The sequence below is a fragment of the Vicia villosa genome, linkage group LG2 (assembly GCF_029867415.1).
Source record: "Vicia villosa cultivar HV-30 ecotype Madison, WI linkage group LG2, Vvil1.0, whole genome shotgun sequence".
Lineage (NCBI taxonomy): Eukaryota > Viridiplantae > Streptophyta > Magnoliopsida > Fabales > Fabaceae > Vicia > Vicia villosa.
Window position 1 is genome coordinate 62,106,076 of NC_081181.1, and position 14,277 is coordinate 62,120,352.

Genomic DNA, 14,277 nt, shown 5'->3' on the forward strand with positions numbered 1-14,277 from the left:
TTCGGTATGGTTTCCTCGACCGCGGTGAGACATTGTGATGAAAGCGGTTACAAGAGAGAGAAAATGTGTGAGTAGAGGAAAAGAGTAAAGATCGAAAATGATTTTGGATGTGATTGAAAGAAAAATGGGTGAGAGAGCAGGCTTTTAAGTAGGAAAGTGTTACCATATTTATTAGAAGGTAACCGTCTGAGAGTGGTGGGGGAGAAAGAAAAGGCACTTCGAAATTTCAAATCAGGTTTGTTACAACTCGTTCTACATTTACTATCATTTAAGAGACTTCCTAATTTACTATCAATGCGATTACAATTTTTGTCCTGTAATGGTTTTCTTACCTGATTGTAAAAAATAACTGAATTTTGATGCATTTCGGAAATGCATCTCCGAAAACACCAATTTTTTGGTGTTTTCGGAGATGCATTTCCGAAGTATAAAAAAATCTAAAAAAAAAATTACTTCGGAGATGAATCTCCGAAGCAGGGGTAAGTTGGAGATTTCGCTGGGGGTGACCCCATAGGAAGGTGGGTAAAGAAAAAATCAATATTAATCTAGCAATTCTTATTTTTATTGTGGAATAGTTCAATTAGTTTTAATATAATTTAAAACCATGCAAGCTTAATATAATGCATGGAAATATTCCTTGTTTCGATGGCAAAACATTCTTCCAACCAGTGTTTTAAAAACCGGACCGGACATCAAACCAGTGAGAGTACTGGGTCACTGGTTTATTGGTCGAACCACCGAGTCACTGGTCGGACCGCATGACTAAACCGGGTTAAACCAGATAACTCGGTTGAATAGACCGGTCGTTATAACAAAATTATATAGGTATAAAATCCGTCGAACCGGATGATTCAGTGTCTACAAAATATAACCAGCACTTAATTTTTGTGAAAATATCATACTATAAATAAATTCACAAGTTTATAGTTTAAATTCAAATTTTACACATAGGTATCACACACAATAAAATAGAACATGATTATAAAATATAATTGCAAGCGAAAGTTTAATCGCAATATAATCTAATTGAATAATTTATAACAAAATAATTTCATTGTCTATTAAATTTAATTTCAATAAAAAAATTGTTTCAATATTGGGATCTCCTTCTTCAATATCAAAATTACCGGTAACAAAATCAACCGCATCTGAAACAATTTTTTTATTTTTTGTTTTACTTTTTTTTTTTTAATTTAATTTTTCATTAAAATAGTCAAAAAGACATTGTTTTAATTTTTTAAAATAAAAAAAATTAAGAAATGCATTTAAACCGCCGGTTTAAACCGGTTTTGACCGGTTCACATCAGTTCAAAGACATTCCCGATCCAGCTATTGAACCAGACCGGTTACCTGGCCGATTCCCGGTCCGGTTTTTAAAACACTGCTTCCAACCACATAATCACTAGATTCTCTTGTTAATTCAAATGGTGAACCTCAATCAAGAGTTGTTATGTTGTGCACAATGTACATGAGAGACTCACTCTTAAAGTGAGACTTGTCGTTTATTTAAGACAATATTAAAAGAAAACAGAAGAGTTTTTTTATATACGTATTGTTTTATTTTGGTTGAACCCATTTGACAAGTGATTAAAAGGGATTTTTTTTAATCCCTAGATCAACACAACACAAGATCAACCAAACAAGTATTTTAGAGAAAAACTAAAATAAAGAAGAGAAAAAGACACGACAACTATTGTGAAATTAAAAAAAGAAAATTGGCTCCGAGTGATAGGTAAATGTGTATATATTCCGAAAAAATATTTTAATTCTTGGTTACTATTATAAGCAAAAATCAATTACTACTAAATTATTTAATGTTATAATTCTTAATATACTCCTCTATGTCGTTTTCCAACATTCCATTAAATTTAATAAAGAGGACATTATAGTAAATTTGATTAATATTTTCACTTAAATCTAAAAAAGTAACTACGTAGTTCCTGTGTATACACTTGATTGAATTTTTTAATAACCGTAAAAATCATTTTTGTTGTCTATAAATGTGTCTGGAAATGTAACAAATTTTATCACACTACTAGAAATACACGTATTTCCTGCGGAATTACCTGTGGAATTACCTGCGGATTTTTGTTAAATTTCCGCAGGAAACACCCTGCGGATTTATGTCCCCAGCTAAAACCTTCGTGGGTAATATTTTTCGCAGGTAATTTCGCAGGTATTTCCGCAGCTAAATCCGCAGGAAACAATTCGCAGATAAATCCGCAGGTAAATCCGCAGCTTATTCCGCAGGTAAATTTGCAGGAAATGTCTATCCACAGGTAAATCCGCAGGAAATTTCTTTCTGAAATTAAATAATTTTTTATTTTAATAAACTTTTGAACCATTATATAAATTTAAATAACTATAATATAAAATAAAATTATAATTTTCAATTTAAATTAAACTTGAATTCATATAACATAATTGGTAAGAAGTACTTACATAGTCATTACTAAAAATGATTCAAAAAATCAAGTTATTACTAATCATTTGTTTGACAAGTTAAAAAGATAATACTATCCAAAAACTAAGTCAAAATGAAAAAAAGTACAAATCAAAATTCATTACTAAGGTCTTCTTCATCTGTTTCATCGACGAAATTTTCATTTGTGTGATCACTTTCATTAGTGGGTTGTGGTGGATGAAAAGAAGACCCAACAAATCCTAAATGATTCATTAAAAATGAAATTTTATTATTCGCTTCGGCCATATTTTCTTCTTGTCGATGCAATTGTTGCCTCATCACCATCTTCTCTTGTTCTTGTCATTGCAACAATGCATTTAAGGCATGGACTTGACTTCTCTAAACACCAACCTCTTGAGAGTCACTTGAAAGACTTGAGGGTTTCTTTGATACAGAAACCAAAGTCTTAGATGGGGTTCCAAGACCAAATACCCTATTCTCTTTCTTCTTTCCAACCGACTCTACCCATATATCCAAATCAGGTGGCATTTCATTAGTTGGTTGACTATCAGCTTCGTCCTCTCCTGGAATAGTTGGATCACTAGTGTTTAATCAATGAATTGAAGTAAATTAAAATAACACCACTCTAAAATAGTGATGCTATATGGTGAACCAAAGAAATAATAGCCTATAGCTACATACACTATACATTTTAAATATGTAAAAGAAGAGAAGTAAAGAATAGAGGACCCACATATATAGCAGGGAGTGGGTTGATCTTGATGATGATGATGGAGTACCATTTGACCTTGAGGTCCCATATTAAGATGAAAGTTACTGTTGTCAGATATTGAAAACAGCATGAGTTTGATTTTAGTTTTAGAGTGTTTGTCGGCCCGGCCCCTACTGTAAACCTCTTGGTGTTTGAGTTTAGTGACAGGTCCAGTAGACACATATTTATGGGGCCTATTCTAAAAGCAATCTACCTATACCATTTTCTCCAAAGTATTAGAGATTAATGTTTTTAAAATTATTGATTTTCTTTTAAAGACTTATCTCTTTCAATTTTTTAACATTCATAACCAAAAGTCACAGTCACGAAACACGAGTTGAGCTACTGGACAAAGAGTATGAAGATGTCTACAAGACTATAACACAAATATACCAAGCTATGTGAGCATTTCCATATTATACTTATCAATGCAATCTTCCTAGGGACCATTTGGAGAAGATTTCACAACATGAACAAACTTATACTTAGCCCTGGTTCTATAAACATATTTATTGGATAACTATAGCCTATAGGTATGCTTCAAAGCTGTAACATATCTTTATTTATCTAGTAATGTGATATCTTGAGGATTTTCTATGTTTTCTTTTATTTAACTTTGATTTATTGATTCAAGTTTCTAACTTATAATTCTTTGAGTGGATTACTTCAAGATTGGATACTGAACTTCAAAACATAATGAAAAACATATAATATATACCATTCTTTTACAATGCAAACGATGAGGAATAGACCCTCCAGTGTGAAGAGATGCGCCATCCATAGAAGACCGGTTTCTTTTATTCGTCTCAGATGCTTTTTTAAACTTTAACGAATTCCAATGTTCCAATAATTGCTGTCACACATCAGCTCCAATCCAACCCGGTCTATACTTTAAGTCTTTGCGAACATCTTGTAGTAGCTGAGACATCTTTGCTGCACCTCTTCTTTCAAAGTTACGTCGCACCGTAACCTTGTGTTCCGGTGGCCATGAAAACTTTTTCTGTATTAAAAAAACCATGTTATACCAAGTAAAGCAATTAAACCTTTCAAAATATATTGCAATGATTTAGGATAAGTAAGAGCAGAATCTGGTATAAGCTTTCCAAAATAACTCTTTCATTTGACATTTTAATTCAATTACAACCCTGGTGGTTGTTGAATTTCTAAGATAAAGTACAAAAAGAAGTAAACTCAAGTAAAAAATAGAGTACAACCAGCTTTATTCATTATGTTCTGAATTTTACAGAGTACAGAAAGCTATATATATATATATATATATATATATAGTTTGAAATTAAGAATACTTCTATGAAAGTCCAATTCAGGTTAACTAATTGTTAAACTAATGTTGAATTATATTAAAATCAATATCACCATTATTTTAACAACCTCCCTACAGTTAAACTAATGTTGAATTATATTAAAACCAATATCACCATTACTTTGAATGATCAGGAAGGGTGGATTGATCAGGTACAACAGAGATACCAAATGTAAGTTTGTGAGATATTGGATCGAACTCTAGTATGGCCGAAGGGTAGCTTCTTGATTCGACAGTTTGACAGAGTTAAGCATGAAGTCGAAGGTTGTTCACATGCTGGTGTCGAAGTGTGCATGCTGTAGTCGAAGGTGGGTCTAGCATGCAGATGTCGAAGATGCTAGGGTTGTTAGCATGTTAAATTAGGTTTTAGTGTTTAAACCCTAATTTGTTAAGTTAGCTTGTTTATTAAGTTGGCTTGTGTAATGGGCCTTGTGGCAAAAGCCCATTAGTTAGTATGTTAGGTTTTATTATAAATACCATACTAGTCTCTCATCATTGCTAAGCTGTAAAAAATCCTAATTTAGGGTGAGAGAGGTTATTTGTTATTCTTGTAAACTTGTAATCTTGTTTTAAGAGAAAGTGAGAGAATAGCAGTTATAACCAATTATTGTGTTCCTCTTCTTCCTTGTCCTTTATTCTTCCTTTGCATTATACTTTGTTCTTGGTATTGAAGTCACAACAAATTGGTGCGGTGAGCGTGGAGAAGATGCCGTCAACAAAGTATGAGATTGAAAAGTTCACCGGAGTGAATGATTTCGGTCTGTGGCGCTTGAAGATGAAAGTCCTACTGGTTCAGCAGGGTTGTTTGGAAGCGTTGAAGGGAGAGGCAGCCATGAATGCTGCATTAACGGCAGTGGAGAAGACGACTATGATCGAGAAGGCACACAGCGCAATTTTGTTGAGCCTTGGTGATAAGGTTCTACGACAGGTATCATAGGAGACGATGGCATCAGGGTTATGGGAAAAACTTGAAAGTTTGTATATGACCAAATCGCTGGTAAATCGACTCTACCTGAAGCAGGCTTTGTATTCATTCAAGATGGTTGAAGACAAAGTGTTGGCTGAGCAGTTGGATATGTTCAATAAGCTGATTCTTGATCTTGAAAATATCGATGTAAAGATTGATGATGAAGATCAAGCGCTATTACTATTGTGCGCTTTGCCTCGATCACATGCTCACTTCAAAGAAACTCTCTTGTATGGAAGGGAGTCCCTGACATTTGAAGAAGTTCAATCAGCCTTGTATTCTAAGGACTTGAATGAACGAAAGGAGCATAAACCTTCGACTATTGGTGAAGGTTTGGCCGTTAAAGGAAAATTCTTGCGAAAGAATGGTAAGTTCGACAAGAAGGGCAAAAGCCAGTCGAAGTCTTACAGTGGCGAAGCATCTGGCATTCAATGCTATCATTGTAAGAAGGAGGGTCACACAAGAAAGGTGTGTCCTAAACGCCTGAAAGATCATGGAGGTAAGGATAATGGCAATGCAGCCATTGTTCAAGATGATTTTGAATCATCTGATGTTCTTGTGGTTTCAAGCAGTGACTCGAGAAGAGAGTGGATTTTGGATTCAGGTTGCACTTGGCACATGACTCCAAACAAAGACTTGTTCGAGGAATTAAGTGATCAAGATGGTGGATCAGTATTGCTGGGAAACAACAAGGCTTGCAAGATTGCAGGTGTTAGATCTGTGAGATTCAAGCTCCATGTGAGTCAATAAGGTTGTTGACTGAAGTCAGATATGTTCCTGATTTGAAGAGAAATATACTTTCTCTTGGTGAATTCGACAAGAAAGGATATATTTTCCAAGAAGAGAAAAATGTCCTAAGAGTCATGAAGGGGTCGAAGGAAGTCTTGAGAGGCGTGATGAAACAAGGCTTATATACCCTTGAGGCTGAAGTTGTAAGTAGTTCGACAAACGTTGTATCCACGAAACCATTGTCGAAGGCAGAAATCTGGCACATGAGATTGGGACATGTCAGTGAAAGGGGTCTGGTCGAATTAGGGAAACAAAATCTGCTTGGTGGAGACAAAGTCGAAAAGCTGAAGTTTTGTGAACCCTGTGTACTTGGAAAATCTTGCAGAGTGAAGTTCAACAAAGGCAAACAAAGAACACATGGATCCCTTGATTACATCCATGCTGATCTTTGGGGGCCTGCAAGGTATCCATCACATTCAGGAGCAAGGTATTTTCTATCCATAGTAGATGATTATTCCAGAAAATTATGGGTATTCATCCAGAAGACTAAGGATGAAACTTTTGAGAATTTCAAAAGTTGGAAGACTCTGGTAGAAAATCAGACTGGCAGAAAGGTCAAGAGGTTGAGAACCGACAATGGCCTTGAATTTTGCAATGAGGCATTCGACAGTTTTTGTGCGACCTCTGGTATTGCAAGACATAGAACTACTGCAGGTACTCCACAACAAAATGGTTTGGCTGAAAGGTTTAATCGGACTATTTTGGAGAGAGTCAGATGCATGTTGACTAGTGCGGGGTTAAAGAAGGTGTTCTGGGCTGAGGCTGTTTCGGCAGCAACATATCTGATAAGCAGATGTCATTCGACAGCGTTAGATATGAAGACACCTAAAGAAGTTTGGTCGGGACATCCACCAGATCTCGACAAACTAAGAGTATTTGGCTGCGTAGCCTATGCTCACATTAGGCAAGACAAGGTCGAACCTAGAGCTCTGAAATGCATGTTCATGGGATACCCTGAAGGAGTCAAAGCTTATAGGCTATGGTGCCTAGAGCCAGGTCACATGAGGTGTATCACCAGTCGAGATGTAGTTTTCAATGAAGCTGAAATGGCTTTCAAGAAAAGTGATGATGGTCGAAGTGCAGAAGAGCTGGAACAGGTAGAGATTCCTGTTGAGGTGGAGCATGTTGATGCTGAATTGCATATCCCTGATGAAGTTGAAGAAGAAACAGAAGATGCTGAGGAAGTTGAGGAAACTGACGATGACTACCTATTGTCGAGAGATAGGTCGAGAAGAGTCATCAAACCACCTCAGAGACTTGGGTATGCAGATCTTATAGCTTATGCATTAATCTCTGCCAGTGAGGTTCTTGATGATGAACCTAGAGATTATAAGGAAGTTATGAGGAGTCGAAATAAGACTGAATGGCTGAAGGCCATGGATGATGAGATGAAATCTCTTCATGATAATCACAATTGGGAACTGATCAAGAAACCTGCTGGGGCAAGGTTAGTCAGCTGTAAATGGATTTTCAAAGTTAAGGAAGGAATTGAAGGAGTGACGTCGAAAAGATACAAGGCAAGGTTGGTCGCAAGGGGTTTCACTCAGAAAGAAGGTGTCGACTTCAATGATGTGTTCTCTCCTGTTATGAAGCATAGGTCCATTCGAATGTTGCTTGCCATGGTGGCACAGTTCGACCTTGAATTGGAACAGATGGATGTGAAGACTGCGTTCTTGTATGGTGATTTAGATGAAACGATCCTGATGAGGCAACCTGAAGGGTATTTTGAAAAGGGAAAGGAAGATTATGTCTGCAAGCTTAAAAGATCTTTATATGGGCTGAAACAATCTCCTCGACAGTGGAATAGGAGATTCGACAAGTTCATGGCACACATAAGTTTCATTAGAAGTCAGTTTGACCACTGTGTTTACTTCAGATTTCGACCTGGTAATTCATTTGTTATTTTGTTGCTTTATGTGGATGATATTCTCATAGCAAGCAACAGTGTCGAAGATGTGATGAGGGTGAAGGCTGAACTCAATAAGGAGTTCGATATGAAGGATCTGGGAGCTGCTTCCAGGATTCTTGGAATTGACATTCGAAGAGATAGAAAGAAGTCGAAGTTATGCCTATCTCAAGAGGCATATCTACGGAAGATTCTTGAAAAGTTTGGTATGTCGAATTCGAAGCCAGTTGTGACTCCAACAAACCCTCAATTCAAGCTGAGTATTGATCAGTGTCCCAGTACTGATGTCGAAAGAGCCTATATGAATAGCATTCCATATGCTAATATAGTCGGTTCTTTGATGTATGTTATGGTCTGTACTAGACCCGACATAGCATACGCAGTAAGTCTTGTAAGCAGGTACATGGCGAATCCTGGAAAGGCTCACTGGCAAGCATTGAAGTGGATTTTAAGGTACATAAATGGGTCTCTGAATAGAGTCCTAATTTATGGTGGAGCCTTAGGTGAAGATAGTAAAGCAGTAATCGAAGGATATGTCGACTCTGATTATGCAGGTTGTATGGATTCCAGAAAATCTATTTCTGGATATGTTTTCACTATGTTTGGCACAGCAATTAGTTGGAAAGCAACTCTTCAGAAGGTTGTTGCTCTATCAACCACTGAAGCGGAGTATATTGCTCTCACTGAAGCTGTGAAAGAAGCATTGTGGCTTGAAGGTTTTGCAAAGGAGCTGAAACTTCAAGGTCGAGGTATCACTGTTAAATGTGATAGTCAAAGTGCAATACACCTGTCGAAGAATTCAGCGTATCATGAGCGAACTAAGCACATTGATGTGAGGCTGCATTTCGTCAGAGGAGTAATCGAGCGTGGAGAAGTCCAAGTGCTGAAAGTTTCGACTGAAGACAATGCTGCTGATATGATCACCAAGACATTGTCGAGTTGCAAGTTTTTCCATTGTATGCAGTTGATAAAGCTGCATGAAGAAAACTAGTTTGTTCCCTTGACGTTGTAGAGTTGGATCCAAGGTGGAGATTTGTGAGATATTGGATCGAACTCTATTATGGCCGAAGGGTAGCTTCTTGATTCGACAGTTCGACAAAGTTAAGCATGAAGTCGAAGGTTGTTCACATGCTGGTGTCGAAGTGTGCATGTTGTAGTCGAAGGTGGGTCTAGCATGCAGATGTCGAAGATGCTAGGGTTGTTAGCATGTTAAATTAGGTTTTAGTGTTTAAACCCTAATTTGTTAAGTTAGCTTGTTTATTAAGTTGGCTTGTGTAATGGGCCTTGTGGCAAAAGCCCATTAGTTAGTATGTTAGGTTTCATTATAAATACCATACTAGTCTCTCATCATTGCTAAGCTGTAAAAAATCCTAATTTAGGGTGAGAGAGGTTATTTGTTATTCTTGTAAACTTGTAATCTTGTTTTAAGAGAAAGTGAAAGAATAACAGTTATAACCAATTATTGTGTTCCTCTTCTTCCTTGTCCTTTATTCTTCCCTTGCATTATACTTTGTTCTTGGTATTGAAGTCACAACAAAGTTCAAAGACAATAAAGGTGGGTTTAACAAGTATCAGGCTTTTTAGGTTTTCCAATTTTGTTTGAAGGCGTTGATGATACTATAGAAGTTGTAGGAACAGGGTTTAACACTATCGGCTTAGTGGTTTGTTTAAAATATAACATTGCTAAACTATAGATAAAGTCTTTTTCAATAAAATTGAAATTAAATTTAGTATCTTAGTGGTAGATACTTTGAGTTATTTGGATCAAAACTGTGGTTCGATACCTGGCCAAACCAATTTTAACTTTTTTATAACTTTAATCTTTATCAGATTTTTTTTATAATTTTATTTTTTAAAACTTTTATAGCTACTATAAAAATATAAATTGAAAAATTAAATAAATATATATATATATATATATATATATATATATATATATATATATATATATATATATATATATATATATATATATATATCAAAATTTCATACAATTTATTTTATTAAAAACTAAGATTAAAATAAAAAAATTAATTAAAATACATCATAAAAATAATTAATAATATAGATAAAATAAGGATTAAAAATTAAAATTAAACTAAATAAAAAACATAAAAATAATTGATAAAATAGAAAAATAATGATTAATTTTTTTTGTTAAATTTAAACAAAAATTAAATTATGCTTAGAAAAAAATATGAATATGTCTAATTTGCAGCAAAATTCGCAGGAAATATTCCTGCGGAATTATCTGCGGATTTCGTATTGTGGTTTAATTTTATAAAATATATTTTCGCAGAAAAATCCGCAGGAAACGTTCCTGCGGATTCTCTCTTGTAGTTAAATATTTTGGAGGGAATATATATTCCGCAGCAATATCCGCAGGTATTCCTGCGGAATTTTCTGCAAAATCCTTATCCGCAGCAGAATTTATTTTATTTAATAAAGTGGCAGGAAAATCCATAGGTATACCTGCGGAAAATATTCCGCAGAAAATTCCGCAGGTAATCCGCTTATTTCTAGTAGTGTCAGTTCCATCAACAAATTTAATACGTAGTTCCTGTGATTTAGTTAATTTTATTTATATTTCTGTTGAGTAGTTATTTTGATGTATTTATATTTTGTGAAGTTGTTGGTTGAGTGGAGTGTGTTTCCCACTTTTATTGTTTATAGGTGAAGAGTGTTATTCATTTGTATTATTAAAAAGATTTTTATCTAATATATATATAGGGGACGACTCAAGTGAGAACACTTGGTTATTATGAGAAATGAGAACAATGAATCACGACCATTAAATTTTGATTTGTTGATTTTAATGGACTTAATTGGTTTCTCTTTCTATCATCCTTATTATTTTTATGCTCTAAAATTTATTTTTGTTAGTTGGGGGGTGGGGAAAGAATATTCCAATTAGTAGAAGAAAAATGCTATTCCTACACCAATTTTTTACACTACACTGTATGTCCGTACGGTACGGACGTACTATTCATGTACGGACGAGACTATTCACCGTCCGTACATGAATAGTAAAATATTAAATTAATATATATTTTGTTTTTTAAAAAAAATTTTTCATTTTTTTTTAATATTTTTTTTTACGTTTTTTAAAAAAATATTTGACAATACTTGCGGATTTACTTCCGGATTTGACAATACCTGTGGATTTAATTGCGGATTTACCTACGGATTTGACAGTACCTGCAGATTTACTTGCGGATTTACCTACGAATTTGACAATACATGCAGATTTACTTGCGAATTTACCTATGAGTTTAGGTAAACCCGTAGGTAATTTCAAATGCAGGTAAATCCGGAAGTAAATCTGCAGGTATTATCAAATATTTTTTTTAAAAACGTAAAAAAAAATTATTAAAAAAAAATAATATTTAAAAAAAACGTAAAAATTTAAAATTTTAAAAAAAATATTAAAATAATAATTTACTATTCATGTACAAACGATGAATAGTGCCGTCCGTACAGTGTAAAAATACGGTGTAGTACGGTGGTGTACAAATCGCAAATCTGTTAGTAGAATATTACCCAAAACCATGATCACCTTTTCTTTATCAAACCAAAAATTAGTAAATCTTTTTTGACTGTTTTGTTTTTATTATTTATCTCATACATTATATTTCTAGATAGGTTTGATCTTTAGTTTCACAGCATATAACAACATAATTCGGTTATTGCAGAAATATAAAACTTTAATACCGGCTTGAATTCAATGATTCTTTAAAGACTTCACCATCGGCAATGCTGTAGGGAGTAGGGACCCAAAGTGACTTTGATAGCTCACATTATTGATGTACTTTAGGTTGGTATGGTTATTACACAATATGAACAAACATGTATGTATGTAGAAAAATGTGTTCAAAAAAGAAAATGAAATAATCAACACACAAATTTCCAATCTCAAACCCATGCTCAAATATAAATTGACATTTATATCAAAACAATTGAAAATGACATAGTTCAATAATTTCTTAAGCAAACAGCAAAGAAAGACAGGGTCATTACTATCCAGATACAACACATTAAATAGGAAATGGTTCCCTTATTTTTTTTAATTATGCTAGCATATCCTTCATGAAATGCATTGAACTTCTAAGCAAGTTGTTGAATATAGTCATCCACCTCAAGGAAGTTCTTGACAGCAAAATCTTTGACAATAGTTGGATCTGGAATATCATTCTTAGTTTTGACATATTCAGCAGTCCATTTCAGCTCACATCCTTCTCCAATCGGTATAACAGCTATGTGTCCCAAGAATTTTGTGTAGTACTGGAGAAGATCTCCTTCAATAATTGAATAGGTTGCTGTCTTCTTCTCATCATCAGCAGCCTCAATCCTCTCTTTTGACGACTTCGCAAGTAGCGATCCTAAAACATAAACCACCAAAGATTACAACATAAATATTAATATAACGATAATCGTGAAAGCATATATACAAACACGAATGTAAGTTTTACCTTCGGCGTAATGGAAGTGGCGGACAGAACCAGGAGCTTTGCCATCACCTTCAAGGACATCAATGCTTTTGTAGTCATGTGGGAAGGCCTTAGGGAATATAGTTGTGGAATCCCTTATGGTTTGCCAGTACTTGTCTGCATTAGACTTGAGTTCAATGTCAACCTCTAGCTTCCCACGAAGAGCCATGATTCAACAAGAAAGTTAAACTGGATTATGCTGTAGAATATTGATATGCTATGAGAATGTGAAACAATGATCCAACCAAGTGTACTATTTATAGAAACAACAAACAAGTAACTGCACAATACATATGTGACTTAGGACAAAGATCATAAATACAGTAGTTGATAGTTCAGCTACACTTTTAGTAGCTTCATCTAACTTTTCAGGTGAAGTTATAACAATTTCCCATCAATAGAAATTTGGACCCAGTAGCTCATATAGTACCTTCGTGTTCATGCTTTATTTTTTTTATTTAAATTCATTTTGGTCTATAGAACTTGTAATTTTTTCTAACCTTCTTCATAATTGTTTTATTTTATAGAGAAAAATCAATCCACTTAAAAATTACTCTTGGGTGAAAATATCGACACAAAAGGTCTAGAACGGGATTGAATAGACCGTACCTATCCTTAAAAAGATAGTTTCAAAAATATTTTAGGACATATAAACAAAATAAGAAATTTTAAGATACCCAAAAGCAAAAGACAACACTAAGATAACTTGGAAGCATCTCAATGAATTATACCAACTAAATTATTACAAGATATTACTAAGAACTTGATTCTTTATAATGCAGTCAATTACAAGATAATCAAAATCGCTTTAAACAAAGCGATTTAAACACTTTAGGTAGATACTCATTCAAGGCATAATTGAATTTATGATGATCTAATAAAATTGATGCATCATAGACCTAAGTTTACCCATTATATCTCTATAAGCACAGACTAACATAAATGACATACCTAGATATATAACACAATAGCAATATTAATGAATGCCGGAAAATTAAAGGAGGTTAGGGAAGAGAGAAAAGATATACCTAGATATATAGTGGTTTGGTGTTCGTCTTTGCTTTGCCTACTCCACTCTTCAATGGTGTTAAAGAATCATCGGGAAATAATCACGATCTTCCATTATTTTGATAATTTTAATTCAAACATTTTGATTACAATGAAATATCACGCGATAATTCCTTCTGTAGATGCAGATAGAGGTATTCAAAACCGAATCGGTCCAATAGAAAACCGCAAAATCAAACCAAACCAAACCGAAACCGCATAAAACAGCAAATGATTCGGATGTATTTAGGTCATTCTTTAACAAAATCGCGCGGTTCGGTTCGGTTTGCAGTATGTATTTTACATATCGAACCAAACTGGATCATGTTACAACCAAACTTCACTTAACCCACATCCAACCCAAACTCAAACCTATTATTCCTTAGCCTTACAATTATGACTGCTTTTTTCTTCCCCACTCTTAAGGTTTCAGTTTAAGTCTTCTCTAATCTCTCTTAGCGGTATCGCACATTCTTCTCATCTTCTTTTCCAAGTACATCTCGCATCTTCTTCTCTAGTCTCTCATCTCTTATGTTCTCTCTTTTTCATCTTATTACTTTTACTCTAATGTTCTCTCTTCTAAT

At 34.4% G+C, this 14,277-nt stretch overlaps 1 protein-coding gene across 1 annotated transcript; it reads right to left on the minus strand.

Moving 5' to 3' along the window:
• Positions 1-12,083: 12,083 nt before the first annotated feature.
• Positions 12,084-12,887, minus strand: LOC131646213 (MLP-like protein 423). Its single transcript, XM_058916326.1, has 2 exons — positions 12,629-12,887; positions 12,084-12,538 (listed from the first exon to the last, which is right to left on the minus strand). Exons 1-2 carry the CDS (start codon positions 12,813-12,815, stop codon positions 12,264-12,266), a joined length of 462 nt encoding a protein of 153 aa, XP_058772309.1. The 5' UTR covers positions 12,816-12,887; the 3' UTR covers positions 12,084-12,263.
• Positions 12,888-14,277: the final 1,390 nt, after the last annotated feature.